This window comes from Xenopus tropicalis, chromosome 8 (genome assembly GCF_000004195.4).
Source record: "Xenopus tropicalis strain Nigerian chromosome 8, UCB_Xtro_10.0, whole genome shotgun sequence".
NCBI classification, from domain to species: Eukaryota; Metazoa; Chordata; class Amphibia; order Anura; family Pipidae; genus Xenopus; species Xenopus tropicalis.
Window position 1 is genome coordinate 47,724,900 of NC_030684.2, and position 26,616 is coordinate 47,751,515.

A 26,616-nucleotide genomic window follows, 5' to 3' on the forward strand; every position below is an offset into this window, starting at 1 on the left:
ATCTGTTCTATAGGGATCAGCCTTCAGGACTTCTCCCTAACCTAACTCCTCTATCTTTGTGTGTGTTTCTGCGTTACTGTCCATCTATGTGACTATCAGAGTTTCCTTAGTTATACTCTTAGAATCTCACTGACCAAAGTAGGGATGTGTTCTGATTGGCTGACAAGATAATCAGGTATCAGAATCTTATTGTGTTAGTCAGTCGGGTAGTTCCCAAAAGGAGCCCGTCTCACCATAAACAACTGTGCACACAATTCAACTTTGAAATGCAAAAGATCCTCCAGTTGGCTTCCTGTGATATCTTGGTGTTGATCACCCCCCTATAATAAATCCCAAGGTAACCAACACAAAGGCACTTCAAAGCAATCCCAACTTAAGCAACTTAATTAACATCTGACTGACTCATTGTTTAAATCTATACAGATATCTTGTGCACTATGTACATTCATATAATTAAATGATACTAATTTCATACACTTGCAGGTAAGTATGCACAGTCCCCAAACATATTACTACACTCCCCCACTTGGATCAGTTCTGCTCAGAATTGATCCACAACACATTAAAACATTCTTTTTTTTTATATAACTGTATAACATGATAGTTTGTAATTGTGTTATAGAGAATGCTAAACCAAGGCTCTTAAATTTTCTAGAGATGCTAATAGAACTGGTTACATATCACTTCTCCAGCTCTTTCTATTTCCCATTTAGGATGAATAAGTACCCAAATCTATTGCAAGTGGCAGGTTCTGGTGGGTATGTACAGGATTAGTTGCAACACTGAATGAGTCGATCATTTCCTTTCCAGTCATAAGTAGATATTTTCAGTCACCAGTCAGAAATATTCACCTGCTTACTGTATAAGTTGTACTTAGTCTTTGCAGAGAATTAAATCCAGTCATTAAACAGACTGTGAAACATTTCTGTCCACAAACTTTATTCTTTCCAGGGTTGGGGTCTTTGTGATCCAGGCAGGATTCCTTGCCACTCCTATCACTCCCCCACTTCCCTACCCAGTACACAACACATTAAGTTCTTGCAGCATCTGGGGTTTTTCCTCCAAGCGTTTGGTTTTCTTTAGTTCCATGTAGCAGTGACTGATACACAGGATCTGGTATTGGTGCTGGTGTTGGATGGATCTGTAGCTCGTGGTCTTCTTACAGTCTGATCTTTTTTTTTTTTTTCTCAGAAAACCCACATTTAGCCACAAACTCTAGCTTTGGACACAATATCACCCTTACCTGATCTAGTCAGAATATTAACGGATATATCCCTGCAAATATGCAGCCAAAACATCAATATTCTGAGTATATGTGTTCTTTATAAATCCACCCATGTCTGTACATTTAGCTTCCAACACCCTTCATAGACTATATGCTAAATATGAGCCCTTGTTTAGCATCTCTAGACAGATATGTATAGCAACACTAAAATATTTGCACTTTCTCTGGATTTTTTTTTTTTTTTTACATTGAAAAGTATAAACATATACAGAAAGACACTGAATAAAACAAAACACTGAATAATAACAAGGTGGATGTTACTTAGTTAAAAGTAGACATTCAAGTCCTGAAACTTTGTAAATAATGTCCTGTTTGTATGTTAATGAGTTCTTTTCATTGCATTTCCATCTTCCCACTTAAGACTGATTTAGACACTGACAAACATCAGAACAGTTCATTCATTTTTTCCTTTAAAAATCCCATTGACCTATTATATTTGTGGGAGAACATAAGTTATAGAAGAAGTCTGAAGAATATATTTTGACATCAAACAGTATCCAGCCCATTGCACTACTGCATCCAGTCAAAAAACTTCTGTGGTGTCACCACCCAACACCTCTCCCTCTGTGTCATGCAAATTCCTTCACACCCCCACTTGGAAACTTTAGGTCTCATCTATCAATGTTCTACTGTCATTAAAAAAATTTGAAAAGCTGCTTAAGTGTGAGATGAAAAAAAAAAAACAAGTTTAACATGACCACCAAATTCAGACACATTTATCCTTCTGCTTGAAGATCTTTTCCTGGAAGATAAAACTTAGAGAAAAATATTAATTCATATATTCTACATAAATTACATTGTCTTGAGATAAATTAAAGGAAAGTGCAATTGAACATTTAAGTGGCATGTATGGGTTTAGAATTCTATTAAAGTTCCTCCCCGATGGTCCTTAACACCAGAATGTGTAAGAGGGGCACGCCTTAATTTAGAAAGTTCTGTTTCCAGTAAAGAAACTTGTTGTTTTAAAAGATCCCTCTCAGCCCTGATCTTATCATATTCAAATTTAAGTTTTTCATGTTCCCTTTTTAGTTGGGGAAAGGGAATCCAAGTTCTAGATTTGCAATCTCTTTGATTGTTTTGTCTATTCTGCCATCTAGATTCATATTTTCCTTTCTGGCTTTCTGAATTGGAGAATATTTTCCCTTGCCTAGGCCCTTTAAAATCAACACACTCCTTTCTCTGCTGTCCCTCTACTCTAAAAATTCTAGCAGCATCCACTACAAAACTTTCCTCCTTATTCTTCTTTCGCCACAAATTATCTGCCCTCAACAGAATGTCTTTTATATCCGTAGGATCAGGAGTGATAGATAATATTCCTTCCCTGACATCCTCCTCTAAAGCTTCTAACAACATGACCCTATGAATTAAACCACCATGTTCAAATCCTGGATTATCATTTAGAATTTGTTCCATAACTGTGGCTATTCTATGTGATAATTCATAAGGACATTCCTGCTTCATTTGCTTTAATTTACCGGACAAAGACACATTTGATGTGATACCATACAACGCCCTAAGTATTTCCTTTAACACATCCCTTGTCCTGCGCTGCTGTCCACAGTTCTGTACAATCCTTACCCATAAACCATTTCCAACTACTCTCTGCAACACTCTATCTACATCCTCAGGATTCAAATTATACGTCTCTCTGACCCTTTGCAACTCACAGAACCACTTCATGAATCTGTTGATATCATATCTTGGTACCTGCCCAATCTCTCTAACTATTGCATCCATCTCTTGGGGCTTTAATTGTTTTGAGATGAGCTGTACCTCCCCTGTATTGTCAGTATTTAAAACAGTTGTAGTGACAACAGGAGCTGCTGGGAAACTACATGCTTGATCTAATTCATTCCAAGGGTACAGTTGTTTATGTCCTTTAATTTCTGTGTTAAATTTAGAAATATTGTTTTCACAAGATTGGTCAGAATTATTCCCAACCTTATCAAAAGCAATATTTATTGCATGTTTATGCTCCTCCAGCTCCTTTTCTACATCCTGTATTTTTACTGACAATTCGTCATTTACACCGGTTAAGTGGTCACATAGATTGGCCTTCTCAAGCAATGCCTCCCCAGTGGTTATGGCATGTAACCTTAACTCTGAGATCTTTTCATTTGACTCTCTCAGTAAAGTCTTATACTTATCTGCCTGTTCTGTGATATCAGTCTCCTTTTGTTTAATAATTTCTGCCATTTCTAAACAGCAGGAGACCAATCCCTGTATGATAAGTCCTTTGCGTTTTGCTTCCTTAGTTTTTTTATCAAAAACACTGTCAGCTATAAAATCTTTCATTAAATCCCAGGAATGTTTACATTCTTGAGGGATTTCATATGGTCCCCCATGATTTTTAATATAACTAACCAACCAGGTGCTGACCATTTCTTTAGTGCTATTACCACTGACTAAAGCCATTGTATATATAAAAGAGTGCTAACTTAAAATAAATTATATATATATAAAAAAAACAATATTCTTACCAACCCTTTTAGGTTCACAGTCACAGATTTCCAGACCACAGTCCTAGGGTTCCACACTTCCTTCCAGGGCTTCACTGCAGACTCTTGGGTCACAAATCTTCCACGCTTCTTCTGGTCACTAGTCACGGCACCAAAATGTTGCGATATATTAAATCAATCCGGGTCACGGCACCAAAATGTTGTGTATAGTGTAGATGTAGTATATTACAAATATACTGGAGATTCCAAGATTTACCACAACCAGGTAAAAGGAAACAACCACGGTTCTTTTCCAGAGATGAAGCTAATTTATTTGGATTATCCAGCCCAGAGACAGCAAGTGATACAGAGTTCCTTTTAAATATGCCCACAGGATCTGTTCTATAGGGATCAGCCTTCAGGACTTCTCCCTAACCTAACTCCTCTATCTTTGTGTGTGTTTCTGCGTTACTGTCCATCTATGTGACTATCAGAGTTTCCTTAGTTATACTCTTAGAATCTCACTGACCAAAGTAGGGATGTGTTCTGATTGGCTGACAAGATAATCAGGTATCAGAATCTTATTGTGTTAGTCAGTCGGGTAGTTCCCAAAAGGAGCCCATCTCACCATAAACAACTGTGCACACAATTCAACTTTGAAATGCAAAAGATCCTCCAGTTGGCTTCCTGTGATATCTTGGTGTTGATCACCCCCCTATAATAAATCCCAAGGTAACCAACACAAAGGCACTTCAAAGCAATCCCAACTTAAGCAACTTAATTAACATCTGACTGACTCATTGTTTAAATCTATACAGATATCTTGTGCACTATGTACATTCATATAATTAAATGATACTAATTTCATACACTTGCAGGTAAGTATGCACAGTCCCCAAACATATTACTACACTATAGAGGAGGATTATTGTATTTACCTGTATGGATATAATGGAATAATGTCTTAGCCCTTATACATTTGTAGGGCAGTAGCACCAGATATGATTTAACCTTTTCTCTACCATACAACAGTAGTAACTGCCTTAGCAAAATATACTATAGTAGCAAGGAGGTTAACACAATATGGCAAGAGACTGTGGCATAGTAAGTATATTACAGTATATATTGCCTATAGTAGCAGTGGGATAATAGCCTCTGGGAAGGGACTGTGGCTGTGGGATAGCAGGTATAGTAGGGAGAGATGGTGCCTATAGTAGCAGTGGGGGGATAATAGCCTCTGGGAAGGGACGGTGGCTGTGGGATAGCAGGTATAGTAGGGGGAGATGGTGCCTATAGTAGCAGTGGGATAATAGCCTCTGGGAAGGGACTGTGGCTGTGGTATAGCAGGTATAGTAGGGAGAGGTGGTGCCTATAGTAGCAGTGGGGGGGGATAATAGCCTCTGGGAAGGGACTGTGGCTGTGGGATAGCAGGTATAGTAGGGAGAGATGGGGCCTATAGTAGCAGTGGGGATAATAGCCTCTGGGAAGGGACTGTGACTATAGGATAGCAGGTATAGTAGGGAGAGATGGTGCCTATAGTAGCAGTGGGGATAATAGCCTCTGGGAAGGGACTGTGACTATAGGATAGCAGGTATAGTAGGGAGAGATGGTGCCTATAGTAGCAGTGGGATAATAGCCTCTGGGAAGGGACTGTGGCTGTGGGATAGCAGGTATAGTAGGGGGAGATGGTGCCTACAGTAGCAGTGGGGGGATTATAGCCTCTGGGAAGGGACTGTGGCTGTGGGATAGCAGGTATAGTAGGGAGAGATGGTGCCTATAGTAGCAGTGGGGGGATAATAGCCTCTGGGAAGGGACTGTGGCTGTGGGATAGCAGGTATAGTAGGGAGACATGGTGCCTATAGTAGCAGTGGGGGGATAATAGCCTCTGGGAAGGGACTGTGGCTGTGGGATAGCAGGTATAGTAGGGAGAGATGGTGCCTATAGTAGCAGTGGGATAATAGCCTCTGGGAAGGGACTGTGGCTGTGGGATAGCAGGTATAGTAGGGAGAGATGGTGCCTATAGTAGCAATTTTTCCTCCTTTCCTCACCAAACCTCTTATTCTCCCAGTCCCTAATACCTGTCCATCTTTGTATAGAGACATAGCAGAAATGTCTTACCTGCCCTCGGGACCTACAGTACATCAATCCTTCTTTTTTTGCCTTTTTGCTATTTTTTATTGTATCAATTGCATCAGTTAAAAAGTATCGCTAAAGCAGGAGGGAGCACTGTTGGTGGAAAAGCCTTTGCTCACCAACCTCCTTGAGATTATGTTCTTGTTTATTGCAACTAACAAGGGAAGGGATGATGATTCTCATTTATCTTTTAATCATTAAAATCAGGAGGGCGCAGATGAAAAGCATTTGGTTTGTTTGCTCTAGGTTGCATTAAATGATGATGACATTTCAAAAGGTGTAAACCTGTCTTGGGAGAAAAGCAACCATGCCCTGTAATGCGGTGCCAGTTATCCACTGACCCAAGACTTATAGCCATTTATGTGCTTACGATGAAAGCATACAGATGCCCATCATTATCAATTACTAGCACATTCTCCATTGTAAGCTGTGCAGCCGGGCATGCAGAATAGTCATTTGTGCCTAGAATACTTTATCATATGGCATTGTGTCATCTACCCAAGCTAGAAAGGTTAGTGCAGGTCTGCCCTGGAAAGTGGGCATGTCCACAAGAGTGGTTTTGGGAGAAGGGGCATTTATCATCTACTTTTGCATCAGGGGGTCGAGGTAGATAGAAATATATCAGGCCAAATTTTGTGTATTAGTTATTGTCACATGAATGCCTTGAGGATGTTGGAAGTTGTAGTTAACAGCTGGGGGGGGGGGGGTGCTCACAATTTTTTTTTCTTTTATTACAATATTTTTTCACTATAATGTTGAGTGTGTTGTTAAATTCAGTAGTAATTCTGTCAGTTCTGCTATCTAAAGCAACAAAATGTGGCTTTCACAGTTACAAGCTTAGCTATCTTCTTGTTCTGGCCAGGGGGAGGGGGCTATTGTAGGAAGTGGTACTAGCCTGTGTACTTACTGGGAGCCCAACTCTTCCCTTGTTTGGGGAACTGCTGTTTACCAGACCTGCAGGAATGCTGCTTGGGGTCAGGTTCTCACCAGGACTGGGCTGGGATTTAAAATGGGCCCTGGAATTCCAAGTACACAGAGGCCCAAACAGCCCCCCAATAGCCAGATAAATAGTGACTGACTATGGCATCTTATAGCAGCCCTCATTTGCCAGAACCCACAGATTGCCAGTCCAGGTCTGGTTCTCCTGACTTGTCTTTACATCACATTTAGTTTTGCCAGTCAGTGGAGTCAAGCTGTATAGGAGCACCCATGCCTATATAGATATACATATATTCAGATAATGAATACCATGTATACATAATAACCAGTGTTGTCCCCCTGAGCTTTTTTATTTGTGGTAAATAGATTGATTAGGTATGTTTTTGTGAGAGGGACAGTGTAATAAAAGACTCAATCAGGCTTATTATCACATTGCAGCCAATCAGCAGTATCAGGTAATAGTATCAGCCAATCAGGTAGTATTTACTGGATACTTGTATGAAAGCAAAACTGAAATTGTTGATTGTTACTAGTTCTGGTTCAAAGTTTTATTATATTATATTTATTGCTCTGGGCCTTAAAGTGTATCATTAAACTATTTGAACTCCAGGTCTGTGGGGGACCCCGTATTTTCAGGCTTTGTTCTCCAAAACTAAACCATGACGGCACCAATGTTTATTCAGGGATACCACAGGAATTCCTAACAAGCTACAAGAACAAGTGTTGATGAATATGTAGCATGTAATGCCATCTGGAAACCCAACATTTCTGTTTTTGATGGTTGCCTGGTCAGACAGCTTTGAAAGTTTGCAATCACTCCGAATAAACACTGAATCAGACTTCAGGGGGGTTTTGCAGAAGCTGGCAGGTTTGCTCGCTTGTTTCATTTTAAATAAACACTGATTTGATCTGCGGAGTTCCTTATAAATGCAGGCTATTAGCCAAGGTCGTGGGAAACAATAGAAGATTGTCTCTATCGTATGCTGCCTTGTTGGCGTAGTTCTTTTCACTAATAGGCCCATAGTTTAATGCCTCCGGAGCTGCTTTAGAAAGACCTTACAATCAAAGTGCGGACAATGCAATGACGGTGCTATGAAACTGCACATACTTCATTTACATAAGTGCATATCCACATTGTTGTGCTGTTTATTGTTTTTCCTGCCCATAGAATCGGCTTCACCTTGAATGGAAATGGAGGCTTTATTGCTAAAGCGTCATATTTTTAGAGAGGGAGGATGAGAGCAGATCCCGTCTCAGGTCACTGTAAACTAGTGTCTTTGAAGAAAAAGCAATTTTCTCTGCCATTCATCTCCCTTTCCCCATTATTGGTATGTATTCCCAGCGACGCAGCCATGGAGAGGAGAAACTGACAGACACTTTCAATTGCCAGTCACATATAAATAAGGCAGAGAAGGCAAAGCATTTTCTGTAGTAAAACCATGCAGCTCCGAGGGCAAATTGTGAAACCAGGTTTGCCTTATTGTGCCAGTCGGAAGGTGCCATAAAATGAAATAATTGTACTGCTGGTTACACAGAGATGTCATGTAATCAGGGAAATAACGAACCAACCTGGAAAGGAAGACCTACTATATGTCAGGGACATGGAACCTTAGGCAATTAGCTTGCTGCAGAGCTACAGTACAACATGTGCTGCTGTTTCAGAAGATGCTGTTACAGAGGGTGCTGAGAATGTTAGTTGAACAAGAGCTGGTTGGACATCTCTAAATTTTTTTTCCATTAGGTTGGTAATTTATAACCTGAATTCCCTGTTATTGTGAAACATGCAGCTTGGGATCTCTCTGTATTGATGCAAGGTGCTCAAGATGGCCCATTTTAGAATGCCTAGCTCTAATTATGTACTTTTTTGGGTAGTGGGCAACATTACTGGCGCTGGGGATAACAAGCTTATTTTATCTGCTTACAGGAGTAGGGCTAACACTTGCTGTGGGTGCGCTTACCTTGTGTGTAGAAATATTTCAGTGATGTTCATATTTATTCAGTGATGCTTGAAGTTATTATTTAGGACTGAAGGTTGATAAAGTGAAGATACCCAAATATTGCTCCTGTATTTGTTCTTTGCTCTCCCCCAAAACATTTATGTGTGATGGACGTCACTCTGGCAGGCACATTGGCAGCTGTTACAGGCCTGTGCTCGGTAACTTTAAGATGGTGACATCTGGCAAAGACTGGCATAGTAATAGCTAAGTTGCCAATAGGGACAGTTGCCCTACGTAGTACATACACTGGTATACCACAGAGCAGCAGTTGTAAGCAGGAAAAGTGGGGATATCAGGTATGATAGATCAAGATGGCTGGATGAAGATGCATTATTTCATAGCTGTTTTTGCAGCCTGTGGCCAAAGGATGAAAGGGAGTGCCTCACAGTGGCACCTGCTGCCCACCATTTAATTAAATGATAAACACATAATCATGCTCAAAGAGAACATGAATTTGGGTGGTAAAGTAAAATAGGTAAGAGAGGGACAGCAGAATTAGAAAGAAGGTAAACAGAAGAGAAAGGGGGAAGCAGAAGGTGAAAAGAATAGCAGGGAGGCAAATGGGCAGATTAAAGCTGGCCATACACGCACCGATACTATCGTACGAAACCTCGTTTCGTACGATATTCGGTGCGTGTATGGCATGTCGGCGAGTCGACCGATATCGCAGGAAGCTGCTGATATCGGTCAACTCGCCGATCGGCCAGGTTTAAAAGATTTTGATCGGGCACCATAGAAGGCGCCTGACCAAAATCTGCCGTCAGGGCTGAATCGGCAGAAGGAGGTAGAAATCCTATTGTTTCTACCTCCTTATCTGCTGTTTCAGGCCTGACGGTGTGTGGCGGATCTGACGATGTTTCGTGCGTCCGATGGTCGCACGAAACATCGCCAGATCGCCACGTGTGTGGCCACCTTAAGAGGAGAGGAAGGAGAATAGGAAGGGTGGGGGAAAATAGAGGAAAGAAGAAGAGAAAACACATTAAGGAAAATTAAATGAGAAGAGAAGCATTAAAGAAGAATCTCATGCATCACCAGGGAATAATTTAATGATGCAGGTACTTTCAATGGGTCTAAGTGCAATAATATATGTCCTTCCCTCAGTGCACTTTCTCCTGTAGGTTATATTACTGCCCTGTGAAGAGGCAACCCTACGGATAGGTAACAATGCTGCTTAATTGTAGTTCAAGGAGAATCGTGTAGGCAAACCTGGGAGTTATCATTCCTTTCGTTGTGTAATGCATCCACTTAGTGCTACGAAGGTAAGTTTCAGGGGATATGAAGTGAGACCTATGAACAGATAATCGCCTAGCAGCTATAAAATGGAATGACTTAAACTTCCACTCAGGCTGAATGCAAAGCATTATAACGGCAGCCAGAGCACGTCAGCCACTCACATTGCAGAACTGAGCAACACCCTCCCAGCGTTCTTGTACACGCCGCATTTAATCTGTACTACTCTGTGCAGGCAAGGTGGGGTGGGGGCGCATTCACAGATTCACAGCTGAACTTTGCATGTTCCTTACAGAGAAAAAAAGAGGTTCCCACAGACAGTCATTTAGTATTCTGCTTATAATAACAGCCTCCCTGCCTTGAGACCATTTCACTTTGGGAGATTTTGATATGTAACCTTCTGCATGAAAAGGCTTATGATGCAGACCAAAGGATGCAATTGTAATTGAATTGTGTGCACTGAAGAAAAGAGAAACCCTATTCTTTTGATCGGTAGACTACAGCACATTATACAACTGGCCTTGTTTTGTACAGAAAAATAATGTCTATCCAAAATAGGTCAACACCAAGATTTTTTAGTCCATTATCTAGGAAAGGGGAAAACAAGGTAGTAACATTGTTTTTAGTTTTTGAATATGTGTGTTATGAAATTTCACTGTTTTTATCCCATGCGACTGTTCAGATATGTGACTTATACATATTATATTCTTTTTATTTAGGTATTTGGAATGAAATAACAATTGAATTTATACAAAGTTAGACTTAGATCCCTTGACATAAGCAGAATTCTTTATTTTGCAATGCTGATTTAAATTGTTTTGATAGTCTTATGATCTATCTTATGATAGTCTTATTGTATTACAAAAGAACCAGATATACGCTCCTGCTTACAGAAAACTTCTGTAACCTATCAGTTCAGGTTTACTATTGCATCATTATGATAACACTCACACTCTGTACCTAGGGTGGGGGTTTAATAGCATTTATCACACCATTCAAACCTCCTCCACAGTGCTCTATGCTCAATGCTGCTGGTTGGCTGAGAGCAAAGACCTAAGACAGACACCCTAATTTCCCACACTAATAATTCTGATGACAAATGAGCTACCCTGACCTAGAGATATTTGCTATAAGCTAGTGCTTTGAAATTATTGTATAAAAACATAAAGTTATTGGCTCCAAATGTGCATTGATTATCCAGTGTGCTCATAAGTGCACATACAGCCCACTGTATAACATATGGTATCATCCTGAGGCAGATATTATTTACGGAGGCAGGCTAATTGGCTTCTGATAGAATTGATCATAGTGTGTGGTGAATGTGATAGGGACCTTAAGTAAGTACCACCAGGACAGCGACTGATAATGTATAATCTCTGTAAACCCTGCTGCATATATTGGCGCTGTATAAATAAAGAATAACAATGATAGATCACATAATAGATAATTAATACTGGGTGTTTGCTTGTCTGCCCAAAAACTACCTATATGCAGAAGGACCTTTTATTAACACAGTATACATCAGCACAGATTCTTGCATCTATCGTTAAAATTCTGAAATTCTGCACCCATAAATAAAATTGAGGAGAAGTAATGCTGAGCCTATTAGAGCTGGTGCCTAGAAGGGGTTAATTTCCAGGTTTCATGTCCGTACAGCTAATTATTTGAGTGCAGTCCTACTGGCCTGTGACCTGCCCACTCTATTCAGTCCCAGGGAACATGCATACACGGCTTTCACCTTGGCTCCAGTTATTGTTTCCACTTCAATTTAGTCACCTTGAAAAGAGGCTTAGAGCAGAATAGAAAAATACAAAAAGCAGAGAAAGAAAACGGACTGATTTGATCAGCTCTGTCTGTATCACATTCACTGCTCAGGGTAATGTTCCCAGCACTGCTGGCGTCCTTTAAAGCTGCAGGATATCAGTGTATCACCCAAATGTAAGGTGCACTGCTTCATATGCATTCTGCCTGGCACATTCTGTGGTGCCATTGTATGCAAAGACCTTGCTCATTCAATGAGACAGCAGAAAAGAATATACAGAAGATATCGTTCAAGGCTTGTTTCTTCCACAATTAAAGAAGCCATTTATTCTTATTTTCATCAGTAAGGGTTCTAATGCAATCGAGGCCGTTACAGAAACCCACTTGCCCCTCTGGCTCCCAAATAATTCACCAGTTCTTGAGCAAGCAGTTTGGCTAGGTGCAAGTGTATTTTGGCCATGTGCAACTGCTGCTCACAATTGCAACTTGTGTTTGTTTCACTGTAGATAAATGGCAGCATCCTTTAGGGCTGCACCTGAATGTTCCTTACATGCTTCTTCCTTGAAAGTCATATAGGAGGTCAAGGAAGGAGCCCTAGGAGACACCCGGGTAAGATATTGGGTCCCTTGCACCTGTAGGCACTCAATTGGATGCAAGTTACAGGCTGCAGCTACTATAAGGCTCTACACATGGTGCACTTGCACCTACTCTGAATGCAGTGCTACCAATGGAAGAAGTATGCAGAGTGAGGGCAATTATCAGAACGTTATTCTAGAAGTACTTTACCCTCAAGGGTACAACTTGTGGGGCAATATGAAGAATGCAAAAACAATGGGTGCTTTGCAACCATTCTTTGCACTGTGTGCCTTGCCCATGGAGACCTCGCATATTTTAAGGATGAACCCACCAAGGGACACATTTCTTTGTGATCTTATTGTTTAGGCCAAACAAACCAATAACAAAAAAATGGTTATTTCTGTAGGTCACTTCTGCCCTGTCACTTCCAGGATAGGTGACAACATTGGGAGACCTTAACAAGCCCCTTTTGTGATTCAAAATTGTTTGTGGATCTATAAAAACTGGTTACCTGTTAGAAACTGCTGGTTTGTAAGGAACCAATTGCTAAATAACCATTTGGAAATATCTGAGGTTCAGCAACAGAATTTAATAGAAAACACAGAAAATCACAAATCTCAGTATATGTAGCAGACAGTAAACAAGTCCAAGTTCAGGCAGAGGTCTGGGTAGGTGGAAATAAAAAACACAATCCTTAAGAATAGGCTGAATGTCAGGGAAGGCAGAAAACAGGAAAAGTCTAATATCAGACCAAGGGTAAAAAGTGGGGGGTGGGGGTCAGAGAATGGGGAGCAAAGACAGGGAAGGAACAGGGACTCAGGGACACAGATTCAGAAAACTGGATCAGGAACTGGAGCAAGAACACGAAACAGGCAACTTGGACTACACAATGCGTGAGCCAGGGAATACTGACAGAAGAAACAGTCATTCACATAACCTGGCAAACCCTAACCAGCGGCCCGTATACACCAGGTCCCTGGGGTTCTTTGTATGGCCAGTGTTACATTGTTTATTGCAGTGTGCAGTGCTTTTCCTTTCTTCCCTTGCACTTTACATCAGGGCCTTGCAATTTCAGTCCTGCTCCCACTGCTTTCCTTTCTCAGATATTGAAAAATGGCTTTATAAATACCGTAAGCGCATGCTCCCTGCCGATAAGCCTCTGTTGGTATTCACTGCACTAGGCTCTTGCCAATCCTGCCATCTACATTGAGAGAATACTGCCAAGTTAAGCCATCCCTAACACCCTCATTTATTTTCTGATCCTTAATATTACCTATTATTATCATGAATTTTGTTCTAAATGTCAAGCAGTTTTGATAGCAGAACTGACTGTTTATTTGCTTGCATCGGTTCCATATATCCTTTGCCCAGTATTAAACTGTCTGTGTATTTGTATTACCTTGTATTAAAACTCTGTAAAACACAAAGCTCTTGTCTATCATAGGTAGAATAGATCTCCCAGAGTACCCCTTGAATCTAAGCCAGTATCATACATTCGATTGCAAGCTCTGTGGCATAATTTACTTCAACAAGAGGCTGCCATGATGCAGTGTGGGCACAAGGATTTGATGTTCCATTAGGTTCCCACTTATTGCTTATTATCAAGTTAGCTAATCCGATCATTTCTATAAATGCCCAAGACTGACGCAGTTGTGGGGGAACAGGCCTACGTGTTAATATTAATTAATTACCCCCAATGGGCTCTGTATACAGAGTTGTGTACATGAAAACTACACACACACACAGTAGAAAGCTCTGCTAAAATCTTTCCATGTTCCCTTTTTTTTAAGGAGCAATTACCCTTGCAGCCCTGTGTCTGTTCATTTCTCAAATGCTGCCTAATCATAATTCCCTCCGGACACAGAACAGATACATTCTTGATTTAATCTTGTTGGCACCGAGCCTCTAGGGGCTCAATCAAGCGACTATGTCATTGTTAATGTTTTCTATTTCTGCAGTTACTCTACCAATAGCCTTAGAATCTCTCACCCCTATGTGGTGTTACATTGTAAATGACTTCACGTCACACTTCTCAGCACGGAGCCGGTGGAAGAAAATATTATCTCCGGCAAGTATATATAGAGGATTGTTTCTCTATCTCATCATACTGCATTAAAGGCACCGGATACGGCATCGATTCCTTTCCAGAACACCAGCGAGCGCAAGCTGTGGGGATGAATAAAGAATCATTTGCAGAATAAAGCCAAGGGGACAAGTATACAAAGCACCATAACTACAGGGAGAATGGAACAAACACACAAAAACCAGTGCAACTCTACTGACCATATTACTGGGAGCCAATCAGTTCAGTAAATGGTAATATGTGATGTGCAAGGCCTGATGGGCTACTGGCCTACCACAGTGGGTTTGCACAACAGAGGAAAGCCCTAATGTTATGTAATTTTAAGAAAAAATGCAATGTAAGATTTAGGGCTTCTTCTAGGGCAGTGATCCCCAACCAGTGGTTCGTGAGCAACATGTTGCTCCCCAACCCCTTGGATGTTGCTCCCAGTGGCCTCAAAGCAGGGGCTCATTTTTAAATTTCTGGCTTGGAGGTAAATGTTGATTGCATAAAACCAGTGTAAAGCCAAACAGAACCTTCTATAGGGCTGCCAGTCCACATAGGGGCTGCCAAATAGCCAATTATAGCTCATATTTGCAGCCCCAAGAACTTTTCCATGCTTGTGTTGCTCCCCAACACTTTTTCCATTTGAATGTGGCTCATGGGTATAAAAGGTTGGGGATCCCGTTTTAGGGCTTACAGCTACTTGCCATAAGTAAAACTCATCAGTCCCAAATTTGACTTTTTTATAGGTCTACCGTTTTCTACTATACAATGCATTAGTCCTTCTGAGATGAATTAAAGTATCAAAAAACTATAGGGGTGTATGATAAAAGTTAGGGTGCCCTACAATTATGTTAATGCAGGTATGTGATCTTTTATTCAGAATGCCTGGATTTTGTAACTTTCTGTTATTTTATATATGATAATATGATAAAATTATGACCACCTATATTACACTACACAAGTCAGGTCCAGATTGAAGAGACAGCCATAACAGCAAGGGCTTGAAACTGCAATTAGGGCTTGGTGGGCAGGAGATTTTGACAGCTGTTGGGGTTGTGAGTGGGTGGGAGGGAGTTGGTGCTGGTGGAGAGGTACATGGGTGGGGGTTGCTATGGGCTACCCTGTACTAAATCCACCCCCCGAGTTTACAGTTTTTAGTTGTTTAAAATTTGTCAGGTTTGGGATAAAACAGTGATTGTCAGAGAAGGTTATTTGTCAGTCAGTGATGGTGCAATGACGTATGCACATAATATATTGGGGCATAGTTATCTGGCATTACAAAATAGATTATTAGATGGATCATAAGAGAGATGTCCCAATGCGTTGGTACAGCCCAAAGGGCCATCTAGTTATTTTTCTAAAGGTCATTTGTACATAACCTCTTTGCCTAATGTATGTATGCACACCTGCCACTTGTCCTTTAATCTCCACTCAGCAGTTAGCATAGGGTTTTACTACAATGTCCCTGCCTTTATCCATGGAACACAATGTGAGAGATGGTGGACAATGAGCAGACATCTGCCTGTTCAGCCAAAGAGAAATGGAAGTTTCCATATGGTACAACAGACTCTTTTCTAGCACTCAATCCAGGATGGAGGTGGTGTCCCTTAGCAAATAAGGGTTCTCTTGATGGGATTCTGCTTTTTGTGAAAGAAATGGGCAACTCAGAGATAATGGATACTGAGTAGCCTTATATTAAACCATTGACTGGCAGTGTTGATTGAGCTAATAATGAGCTGAAGACACGTTACAGAATACAAACAGGAACTAAAGATGGTAAACTTGAGATGGGCTAAATGGATTCCCTGCCTTTCTATGTGGATAGTAAAAACCTTTTAGGTAGTATCGCTATGCTTTATGCTTTTTTTTCTTTAAAGCGCAAAAGCAGAGGTGTTTGATTATTCAGCTTGGGCTGGCTCTTTCCTGCAGTTAAGCCATGATTCTCACAAAAGCCCTACAGTATAAATATATATAAGTTTAGGGAACTTCATTGTGTGCCTGACCAGCTGCAGTCAAAACACTATTCCCAGCATGCTCTGTAAATCAACAGGAAATTGCAGTTTAGCAGCTGGCTGTTAATGTTGCAAATGATCAAGGTGCTCTGAAAAGAAGAAATATTGCTCGTTCTCCATGTGTGCTTGCGTGTGGGTTTTGTTGCTGTCTTAAACTTTAAATCTGGTATTTTTAAAAACCACAGCACATTTGTAGTTAATCATTATGCATATTATAATCACAGCTTTTATTGGCCTATGTGAAAGAAGCCATGCCACCGTATTTTCCATAAAAACATTTAACAGTTTGGTATAAAAATCAGATATCCAGAATAACAATAACCTGGGAACGTGACAAATATTCATAACGCAGCTCCCCATTCATACTCTGTGCTCCATCTGTGCCCTTGGCTCAAATAATTATGCAGATTAATAGTTTTGCATTTGCTTTTAATTTTTTTTTTCATTTTCCCTCTAGCAGAGCACAAAACAACTGCAGACAAAATGAGCCTTTTAGAACTTCTGTTTGCTCTAAACTGACACTTTGGAGTCTCAAAAATGCAGATATCAGATCAACGCACTGATTTTTGGGGTGTCACCTTATTTTGCCCCATTCACCCTCAGTAACAGCACAGGCTCCCACTCTCCATTGAAATCGATTGAAAAGTGCCCAAAATCCTCAGAAACATGCAGTGTTGGGTACATCAGGGGTTGTAACAGGGGTGCTTATCTTGAATCATAACAGTGATGGCTGAAATGGATTTTAAATAGGGATGCACGGAACCCCCGAACCCAACCGACGGATTCTGCCAAATCCAGAACTGAATTAGAAGATTAGAATACTAAGTATTTTGTCCCTGGTTTCAGCTTTATTCAGGAATTGAGGGTCAGACCAGATTTCTTGGCATTATTTTGCCATATGTTTTTGTACCACGGACACCCTCTTACCCTGTATGACAGAGAAGAGGGGACATTGGGCAAAGGTGTAGAGAAAAATGGAATGGTAGCAATGGTAGTCTTAATGGTTTACATGGCAAATCCCTCTGGGGCTGTTACTTATTTAAAGATATAAGTCACCTTGGGAATCTTTACATTTTCAACCTCTAAATCCTGATAGAAGGAATGTTTTTAAGATTTGCCAACCCATCTGTGGTTCAGAGCCTGATTGGCTATTATTCTGGCTTCCCAGTGAGTGAGCTTTGGCCTGTAAATGGGAATGGGATTTTCTTGGATCTCTTTGTGATTGTTTCTCAGAATTCCTTGTGTTTATTTACATATGTATAAGGCGTTCTCCTCAACACCTTTGATTTATTGTGGTATTTACACATTGGCCAAATGTAGAATAACTCCCTTCAACCTATTTTTCACTTAGTGTACAAAGCAGATAACTGGATTGTGTTTGCTAGAATCTCCATCATGATGGGTGGCTTTACCTGTCAGTGAAAATGAAGTGTCAAGAGTTTGACTGTATGATGGTGAAGCTAAACCTACTGCAAGACACGCACCAGAGCTTTGGTAAGGAGTACTCGGTGGCTCTGTGCATCTGCCTGCCTTTGTTTCCTCTGGAGCTGCTCTGCCTACCTGAATAAATATTTATGCAGTATTTGTTTTTACAGAAATGCTTGCAGGTATCTTATCTATAAGCGTGTGGGACTTCCTGTCTGATTCCTTACTGTATGCTGTGCAGATCTGTAGGCAGTACGTAGCGGTGCAGTAACATTGTATGTGCTGTGTCACACAAACTGCAGTTCTATATCTTTTATTTAATATATGGCCTTTAAGTAGGCAATAACCTGGGACTGTAATAATATTGCCGTATTGGCAAATATTTCCAATTTCAGTATATTGCTTCATTATAGAAAATAATGGCTTTATTATCAGGCAACTGTGCTCATCTATAAGATACTGTGTTCCATTGATTTTCTCATCTAAAGCCTGAAATAATTGTGTGTTTAGGTTGTTACATACACACAGTCCTTTATTTGATATGTTGTCCAGGAAAAATCTGCAGTTGGGAACCTTATTGTCAAAAGCAGGTCAGATAAGCAGGGGTTGAGGTACATAGTGTATAGGGCTAATGCTACTTTGTACAGCATTGACTGAGCAAAAATTGCTTAGGGGGTCGATATATTCTCTATAGACTCCACTGAAATCAAACAGTTCCAGTTTTTACAAATTATTGCCATTTACTCTGTAATAATAAAACAGTGCCTTGTATTTGATCCTAACTGAGATATAATTTATTGGGTTTATTTCATGTTTACATGATTTTTAGTAGTATGCTGATCCAGATTATGGAACGACCCCTTATCCAGAAAACCCAGTTCCCAATCATTCTGGATAATAGGCACCATTCCTTTCATGTCTCTGTTGATAGATGTTCTAAATTCCCGTGCTGGTTCTAGTCATTTTTCTCCCATGCATTATTGTGCCCTGATCCCTTTGATTTCACCATGTCGAGTTACACAGGCTTCCACAGTGTGTCTTAGTCACGTGAGGGGTAACACAGAGGCGCACACGCTGCCCAGTCATTTCCTAGCAGGGTAAGAATTTACAAGAGTCAAGAACCTGTACGCTGTGTGACCATCAAAAAGGGTTGAACACGGATTCTTAGGGGAAATGAAGCAGGATCATTATTCCGATGCACCTGGTATATTTCCACAATTCCTCCTATTTCCAGAGCAGCTTAATGAGGGGCGGGAAATGTTAAAGCACTGAGCGCACATATAATTAAATGAGAAATACAGAAGTGATACCACTGCTCCCGACACTGAAGCGCAATTATTATCCCAGCTCACCGCCAATATCTTATGTGCTTGTAAATACTTGGCACCTGCCTGCAACTCTTTCAAGCCCGGCCCCATTGCACCAAACGTTAACCGGAACATAAAAAAAAGATTCTGTTATGTGAAACATCAACATTACAACTCATCACAAGATTCCCTTTCAGTTACATCCACATTCCCCTTCCTTTGGGCAGTGGGCTCCTTTGTTTTGAAGGTCCTATCAAATTCACTGTTTCAGAGTAAAGTCCACATTTAGACAAGACTCCATGGTATATACTTAGTGGGACATTCTGTATGTACAACAGGCTGAATCCACAATAATTTACTGCTTTTGACCATTCATTGAATTAAATGGGAACAATGGTGCAGTTCTAGTAAGCTTGTGTAGAAACCAGCATGAGCAATTCAACTAACTTGCTTTACTGGATCTGTGTGGCTTTGTATTTAATCAGAATTTAGCATTTTGGACTGAGGGTCACTTTGGTATTTGATCCTTTGTACATTTTATTAGAACAAGTCTTACTTAGTGCGCCAGCCCATCAGTAAATTTCACATCATCATAATTTGTATGCTGCACTTATAGTAAACAAGCAGGCCCAGACTGGCAATCTGTGGGTTCTGGCAAATGCCAAAGAGGCTGCTGTAAGGTGCCATAGACAGTTACTATTTGGTGGGGGCTGTTTTGAATCCCAGTCCAGGCCTGGAAACAATTAATAGGTCAAGATAATTGTCATTGGGTTTGTGAGGTTTGGTGCAGATGGGGGGTTCACATCCATTCATTGTGTTGCAAACTCCTTTTCCTGTTGAATAATATAAGGCAAGGGCTTGTTGCTTTGTATGGATCCATACATACTCTGCTACTGATAAAAGCAGGAATGCCTGGATCAATATTTCCTATGGATGCCAAGAAAAGAAACCAACACAAGTGTCAATACAGAAGTATCAGAACCTGCCTGTGCATCTGAGTCCTAAGAGCATGAAAAATAAGTGCTTTTATGTGCATTTGAGGGGCAAAGCAATCAAGTACATATGACCATGTGGCAGGTTCTGAGTTGGGGACTAAAATGACAGTAATTTTTTCTGATGCACTTTGACTAATCTTGTATTTCAGCTCACGTACAGTATTTTGCCATTTACAAGGCACCAACCTCCATCCCCTTCCATATAGTTGGCTCCTCTTTGGGTGTGCTCAAGCATATCACACCTAGAAGGCTTATTAAATAAAATATTAGTCTTTACGTGTGCGAGTCCTTAAAGCTAGGCTTCTGTGTAATATTTGAAATCTCTAAAACTCTCAACCCTTTTGCTTCAAAATAACATATAACCAAGCACAGAAACATGTAATTTCTGGGAAGCTGAAGATTTTTAATGGCCCTATACAATGTTTGAGCCATATCTGTACTAAATAACTATCCTTCTGTGAACACAGCACTGAACTATTAAAGAGGAGCGGGAAAAAAAGGGAAAGCCTAGCATTCTCATCCCAATATGCTGATTGCCAAATATTGACTGTCAAACAATATTCAGCACTAAGAACTTGGAAGCTGCGCCGTTCTTTTATTCTTAACCTCTACGGCTTCCTGAGTGCTTGCCTTTTTTTGGGTCTATCATCACAGCTGGAAAATGAATCCTCTTCCACTTATTCCCAGAAGCTAGCATTTCACTTGAAAGGGTCATTTCCTGAATAAAAGAGAATATTTCAAGAGAGCATTTCAATGGCATGAATAAAATAAGCTACCTACCAATCCTGCACGGAACAATCGCACTTACACTGTGTAGACTGGGGTGTCTGAGCCGCTGTCTCCTGGTACTGCCCATGTCTAGATATTTTCTACCAAAATCTTTTCAGGCTGTGCTGTCTAGGGCGGTGACTCTGCATTAAAGATCACAGAGAGTCTTGCAGTGCATTCTTCTGTCGATGCCATCTTGACTTAAATAAGCTGTATAATGATACAATACAATGATATAATAGACACTTTTTTTCATTTCTTGCAAGTGCCATAGAACATAGTTTTATTAATAGGCTATAAAATTGTGTCCTATTATAAACTGCACATGAACCAGTCGAATGAAAGATCTCAGTTGGCCACCTTTGGTTAATATATAACCTGAATAACTTTACTCAAAGCTTAACAGCTGTATGTGGGAAGGTTTACTTGGACCTCAAAGGAATTACTATGTATTGGGCCACAGAGTTTATTCTTTTTGTGTTTCATTGGAGATGTTTTGCGACTTATTGTTTTATTATGAGACCTCTTTTATGGCCTTGACAATGTTTGACTAAGCATAGTTACCTGGTTTCTTGGTCTAGAAATGACTGTTTGTGGCTCTGTTGTGTTGACACATAAATATAAAGTTATAAATGCCCTAAATGAGACCCAAGAATGGATCATGGACAATTATGGACACCTCAGTGTCCAGTGATGTGAATAGATGTCTCTCTCCTGCAAATGTGGCCTGAATGTTCTATATTGTGGAAAAATCCATAGGAAATATTTTTTGTTGTAACAATAGAAATACATTTTGGAGTACAATGCATATTGGTATATGCAGCATCTATAGAGACACCAATCCAAAATTTCCATAATTCAAGGGAGTCTTGGCCACACCCCATTACAACCCAGCTTCCTTTTGACCTTGGGCTAGCCCCCATGTTCATGCTCCCTTCTTTTCCCAATGCTGCCTGTTTCTGACAGTGTTCTCAATGCTTTTCAATGGCTGGGGATAAAATTAATTCAGGTACAAAGTACAGGGCAAAGGTAACTTATCTGTTGATAATAGAGAGAGATCACTGATGTGTGCTATTTGCAGGACTACAAATTTTCCCACAGTCACCTTAAAAATCCCATTCATGTGTCTTGAATCTGTCAACATTTGCTCCTTGAATTTCTTTATAGTTGCACTCGGCACTGCTGCCTACCTTCTGAGATTGGAACCCGACTGTGTCCAATTCACATCAAGATGTGGGTGCAGCTGCATATAATGCAACTTCCACTTTTACTGTTTTGTTTCTGGAATTCTAGGGGAGAAAATGCAGCATTTTGGGCAAATAACACAACTGCATGGAAAATTTGCACTTTGCAAATTATGGTACAAAGATGACCCCTCAAGTGTTTTAATGTCATGGATTATTATTAACATTTAACATTTATTTATAAAGCGCCAGCATATTCCGCAGTGCTGATAAAGTGCCAACATATTCCACAGCGCTGATAAACCTATTCTCTTTAGAATATTGCTGGGAATAAGACACAGTTCCTTGTGTTTACTGCAGAATATTGCATTGTAACATAAGAGATTCTAGCAAGGTATGTGCTTGAAGATGCAGTAAAGGGAACCTTGTGGCCTTCACTATGTTATTCTTGTAATCTGCTGTAAAGCTGATCAGCTGCCCACAGCGATAGAACCATGGAAACCTCACAGCTTGAGTTTATTTATTAAGCCACCATCATTTTAAAAAGTAATTTTCCTATTTATATATACTAAACTGAATTTAATATTAGCAGAGAGCTAGCAAGGCACCTTCATATTCACATTGTATGTATACTGTGCATTCTGTATATACTATAAATGCATGGTGGTCTTTTTGCCCTCTGGAGTGCGCACTATGTAAATGTGGAATGGATGGGGGTGATGGGTGCTTATAATAGGGTTTATATCATGTATTCATCTCTCTCTAAACTATTATGCATATGTGGATTAGTGTCCAGGTCTCGCTGCATAAATAATTATATGCAGTTTGTTAAGGCTGCATAAAACATAACTATGCTGATTTTTGGAGACAATAAAGCTAATTTGCTAAAGCAGCACTTCATGCAAAGTATAAAATCCAAATGTTGACCATGTTTTTAATCCACAATGTTTTGTATATTTTCCCCCAGATTTTGATATTGTATGTGCCCACTCTTTGGTGTGTGCCTCATCTAGAAAGTGATTCATTAATTAGAATGTGTGTTATTTACTGGATGCAAGTCGGTTGCCAGTGGTTGCTCCACTAGGCAAGTATTAACCCCAGAGTTACCCTGCATCTATCCTTTGCTTTGCACTTTTGTTCAACTGTTTAGGGCTACACGCCACTTTTAAGTAGTGTGTATAGAAACAAATGTATTGTAGTGATTTGCTCTTGTGTTTATAAATAGGCCAAGTGGACAATTAAAATATCACTTCTCTTTGGGCAGATGTAAATACTGTCTCCTCTAGTGTTGCCATGAGAGAAGGTCTTAGCTGAAGCAAAAATATGGCCATTCATTTATGTAAATGTGTTGAGATGTAGTGTGGTTGGCACATCATAAGCCACAGATGGAGCTGCTTTGGTGTGGCATACCATGGTCTACAATAGCATAAGATGTCCAGTGTCTAGATAGTCTATGGGCCTTTTTATCTAATGTGTCTCTTTTAAAAAACCTGTTATATCTATCTAGTAAATATAAATATATATGTTTTTGCGTGGACCCACAATGAAAGACTGTGCAACCAACAGGTTCTTATACATGTCCTACCACTTAACATTTCTCTCCTATGAGTTGGGGTGCTAAGATAATTATGGTGAGATTGTGCCTAAGTGGTGCTACATGGAGGGATAATGCAAAGGCGTGCCTTTTAATTCTTACAAAATCTAGGAAACTTTGATGTGCAGTTGTATTCAGATACAATAACTTCCAGAGTCCAAATTAGTGTCTGGAAATTGGGGGGGGCTTACATTGGTGGCCATATGCAGGGAGTAATATAATAAGTTGCCTTTATCAGGGCTTTAGTTGTTGACCTTTAAAAGACTATCTCTTTCCAAACATCATTGCATCTGCACCATCATAAAGTGGAAAGCAAACAAAAAACAAATAAATGTTGATTGTTTATTTCCCTCTAAGTGTATTTTATGTGAATTAGCGCTGCCTGATAATCTTTCTGCACTGACAAACCATGTGTTTTTATTCTTAATGAAGGGATAATTGCATGGAAGGGGGCTGGTAATCAGACTGTGGCATAGACTTCACAGCTGTATAGAAATCATTTCTCTCTGCTTTTTTTGTTTCCTTTTTCACCTTATTGTTAACCCTTCCGCAGCAGCTGAACCGATCCACAACACCATTTAATCGACTGATCTGTCTGCACAGGGTATAAAAGACCCTTCCCGAGTGAAGTGGCCGTTTATTTAGTTACCTTATGGAGCCTCTTTAGCGGAGTGCCTGAAAATGCTCTCGCTTGATGAAGAGGCTCCATGGAATAACGCAGGAATGGGGAGAGTTTTAGCTCAGCAGAGTGTGAGGCCCTGGAGAGATTTAGCATCAACTCGTTTATCTTTCTGAGTGCAATAACATTTAAGCTATTCTGCTGTGGCCACTGCTAGTATTACAGTATTGTGCTTGTAGGTAATGTAATGATGTACAATGTAGTGCAACCGGATGTAACACAAAGGATTGCTGGGTACTAGTGGTTCATAATAAGGCAGCTATTGTTTATTAAACAAGAAAACAGTATAGGTTGCCACTACACCACAATTAATGTGCAGTTATCTTTACCAGCACCACTTCTATCATTAGGCACTGCTGTTGGGAGAAATACCATTCACTTTTCACTTTCACTACTTCTAACGTTTGTAGACCCTATTTTAGTGGATCTCCCTCTGGGTAAAACCCAATGCTTTCTCTTAGGTGAGGTGCAGGGCTTGACTGCCTAGACCTGCTTGACTAGTGATGCTACTGTCCCTCCGCTAGCTTCCAATCTGACTATTCCTTAGTCACATGTCCTTCCCAAACTTGGACTTCAAGTTGGACCTGATCCACCAAGGCTCTAGATGGTTCTCTTTCTGTGGCGATATCCCCTCTGGAGGTGTGGCAAGTTATTGTTTAACTTTAAAAAATACAGGGGCATATCTGTATGCATTTGACGTACTTGAATTGAATTGAAATGATTTGGAGACACCATACTACTTATATTGGCTGAAGCATTGACATAAACCCCTACAAGAACTCTGTGTTCCATATAAAGGTTTTGTCATTGTCTGTAGTTCAGGTTTCTACTTTTTCTAGAAGAAAATACTGCTCTTCTTATATATTTCTATTTTTGCTATATTATTGACGTTGGCATCAAGCATTATTTTTACCAGCCAGGTGGCAACCCCACCTACAGATTCTATGTTTTGTAGCCGAAAAAAGGAACAATGAATAATTTTCTGTGTGCTTAAGTCTAAAAGGTGTCAGGTACATTAAAGGATCAGGTGTAGAGAAGACAGATGGAACCTGAAGTTTATCTTGTAAAGATGCTTGCTCCCTTTGTGGTCATTCTACCTATATCAGAAGTTATTTGTTTTTGTTTGATTGAATTCTTACCTCAGCTGCTATGTCTCCTCAGACTAATTAGTCTGCCATCATTAGCCAAGAAACTGGCTACAAGCTGTAAATAAATTCCAAAGATTTTTAGTTACCATGGAGTCGATAAGGAGAAATATTTACAGACTGTCAGATTTGTTTAAAGGTTATGTCAGTCGTCAGCATCTTTTGCATATTACATATGTTTAACATTGGTCCTATTAATGACAGTTTTCAGCGTTATTCTTAGTATTAGTGAGAGGAAGAATTCAGTGTAATTTACAGAAATGGGTTCACTCACTACTTTATAGCACATAGAGTTGCAGTAATGGAGTTTCTGTTGCTCCTATATAGGGAACATAAACCTTAAAATAAAATTTATCATTTAGATCAAATTTCGTTGCTTCAAATGAAAGTTCTGTTCCTCAAGGGGGGCTCTAATTCTTTGTTCTTTCTATGTGAAAAAAAAATCACCATCTATCTGTCTATATTGTGCTCTAATGTGCCTCCAAAGAGTATTCAAATCCCCTCGCAAGCACCTTTTCTCCAGAGAAAACACCACCAACCCTGATAGTCTTTCCCTCATAGTTAAATTCTTCCTTTTGCCAGTTTAGTTACACGTAGTGATAAGCGAATCTGTTCCGTTTCGCTTCACCATAAAATTTGTGAAACACATTGGTTGTGTGATTTTTTTCGTCGCCCGTTGTCTGCGTTTTTTATTTATGTGGCCGCACCTTTTTGACGCGACCGCGCCTAATTTGACGTGACCGCGCCCAATGGATAAACGCAGAAATTCACTGCGAATCCATGCCTGCTGAAAAAATTTGCTCATCACTAGTTACATGTCTCTGTACTCTCTCCAGCTTTTTAATATATTGGGACTGGGTCCCAAAACTTAACCTGAGGCCTTACCAGAGACCTATAAAGGCAAAATTTATAGGTCCCTTGAGTTATTGAGCTGAGTTTACTTTATGCAAGACATTACATTATTTAGTTTAGTAGCCTGTGATTGAGTTACACAGCTTGTCATCTACTACTATCTTTACTTTCCCAGTAAGGGCTCTGGCACACAAGGAGATTTGTTGCCGGCGACTTTTAAAAGAGCGA

General features: G+C 40.1%; 2 protein-coding genes and 1 long non-coding RNA gene across 3 annotated transcripts in view; 1 reads left to right on the plus strand and 2 right to left on the minus strand.

Annotated features, from left to right (window-relative positions):
- nexmif (neurite extension and migration factor) overlaps window positions 1–26,616 on the plus strand; it is a 209,047-nt gene that overhangs the window by 65,847 nt on the left and 116,584 nt on the right. The window lies entirely within an intron of this gene.
- Window positions 574–4,352, minus strand: LOC105946046. The gene is made up of 2 exons (XR_001169580.3): window positions 3,766–4,352; window positions 574–2,040 (listed from the first exon to the last, which is right to left on the minus strand). It is a non-coding gene; the product is annotated as an uncharacterized LOC105946046 (long non-coding RNA).
- xmc (marginal coil Xmc) lies at window positions 1,184–3,806 on the minus strand. The gene has a single exon (XM_002944874.4). It carries the CDS (start codon window positions 3,698–3,700, stop codon window positions 2,141–2,143), a length of 1,560 nt encoding a protein of 519 aa, XP_002944920.2. The 5' UTR covers window positions 3,701–3,806; the 3' UTR covers window positions 1,184–2,140.

Bases quoted from the DNA above. Each gene is read 5' to 3' on its own strand.
- xmc (XM_002944874.4), bottom strand. From the start codon at position 3,700: ATGGCTTTAGTCAGTGGTAATAGCACTAAAGAAATGGTCAGCACCTGG.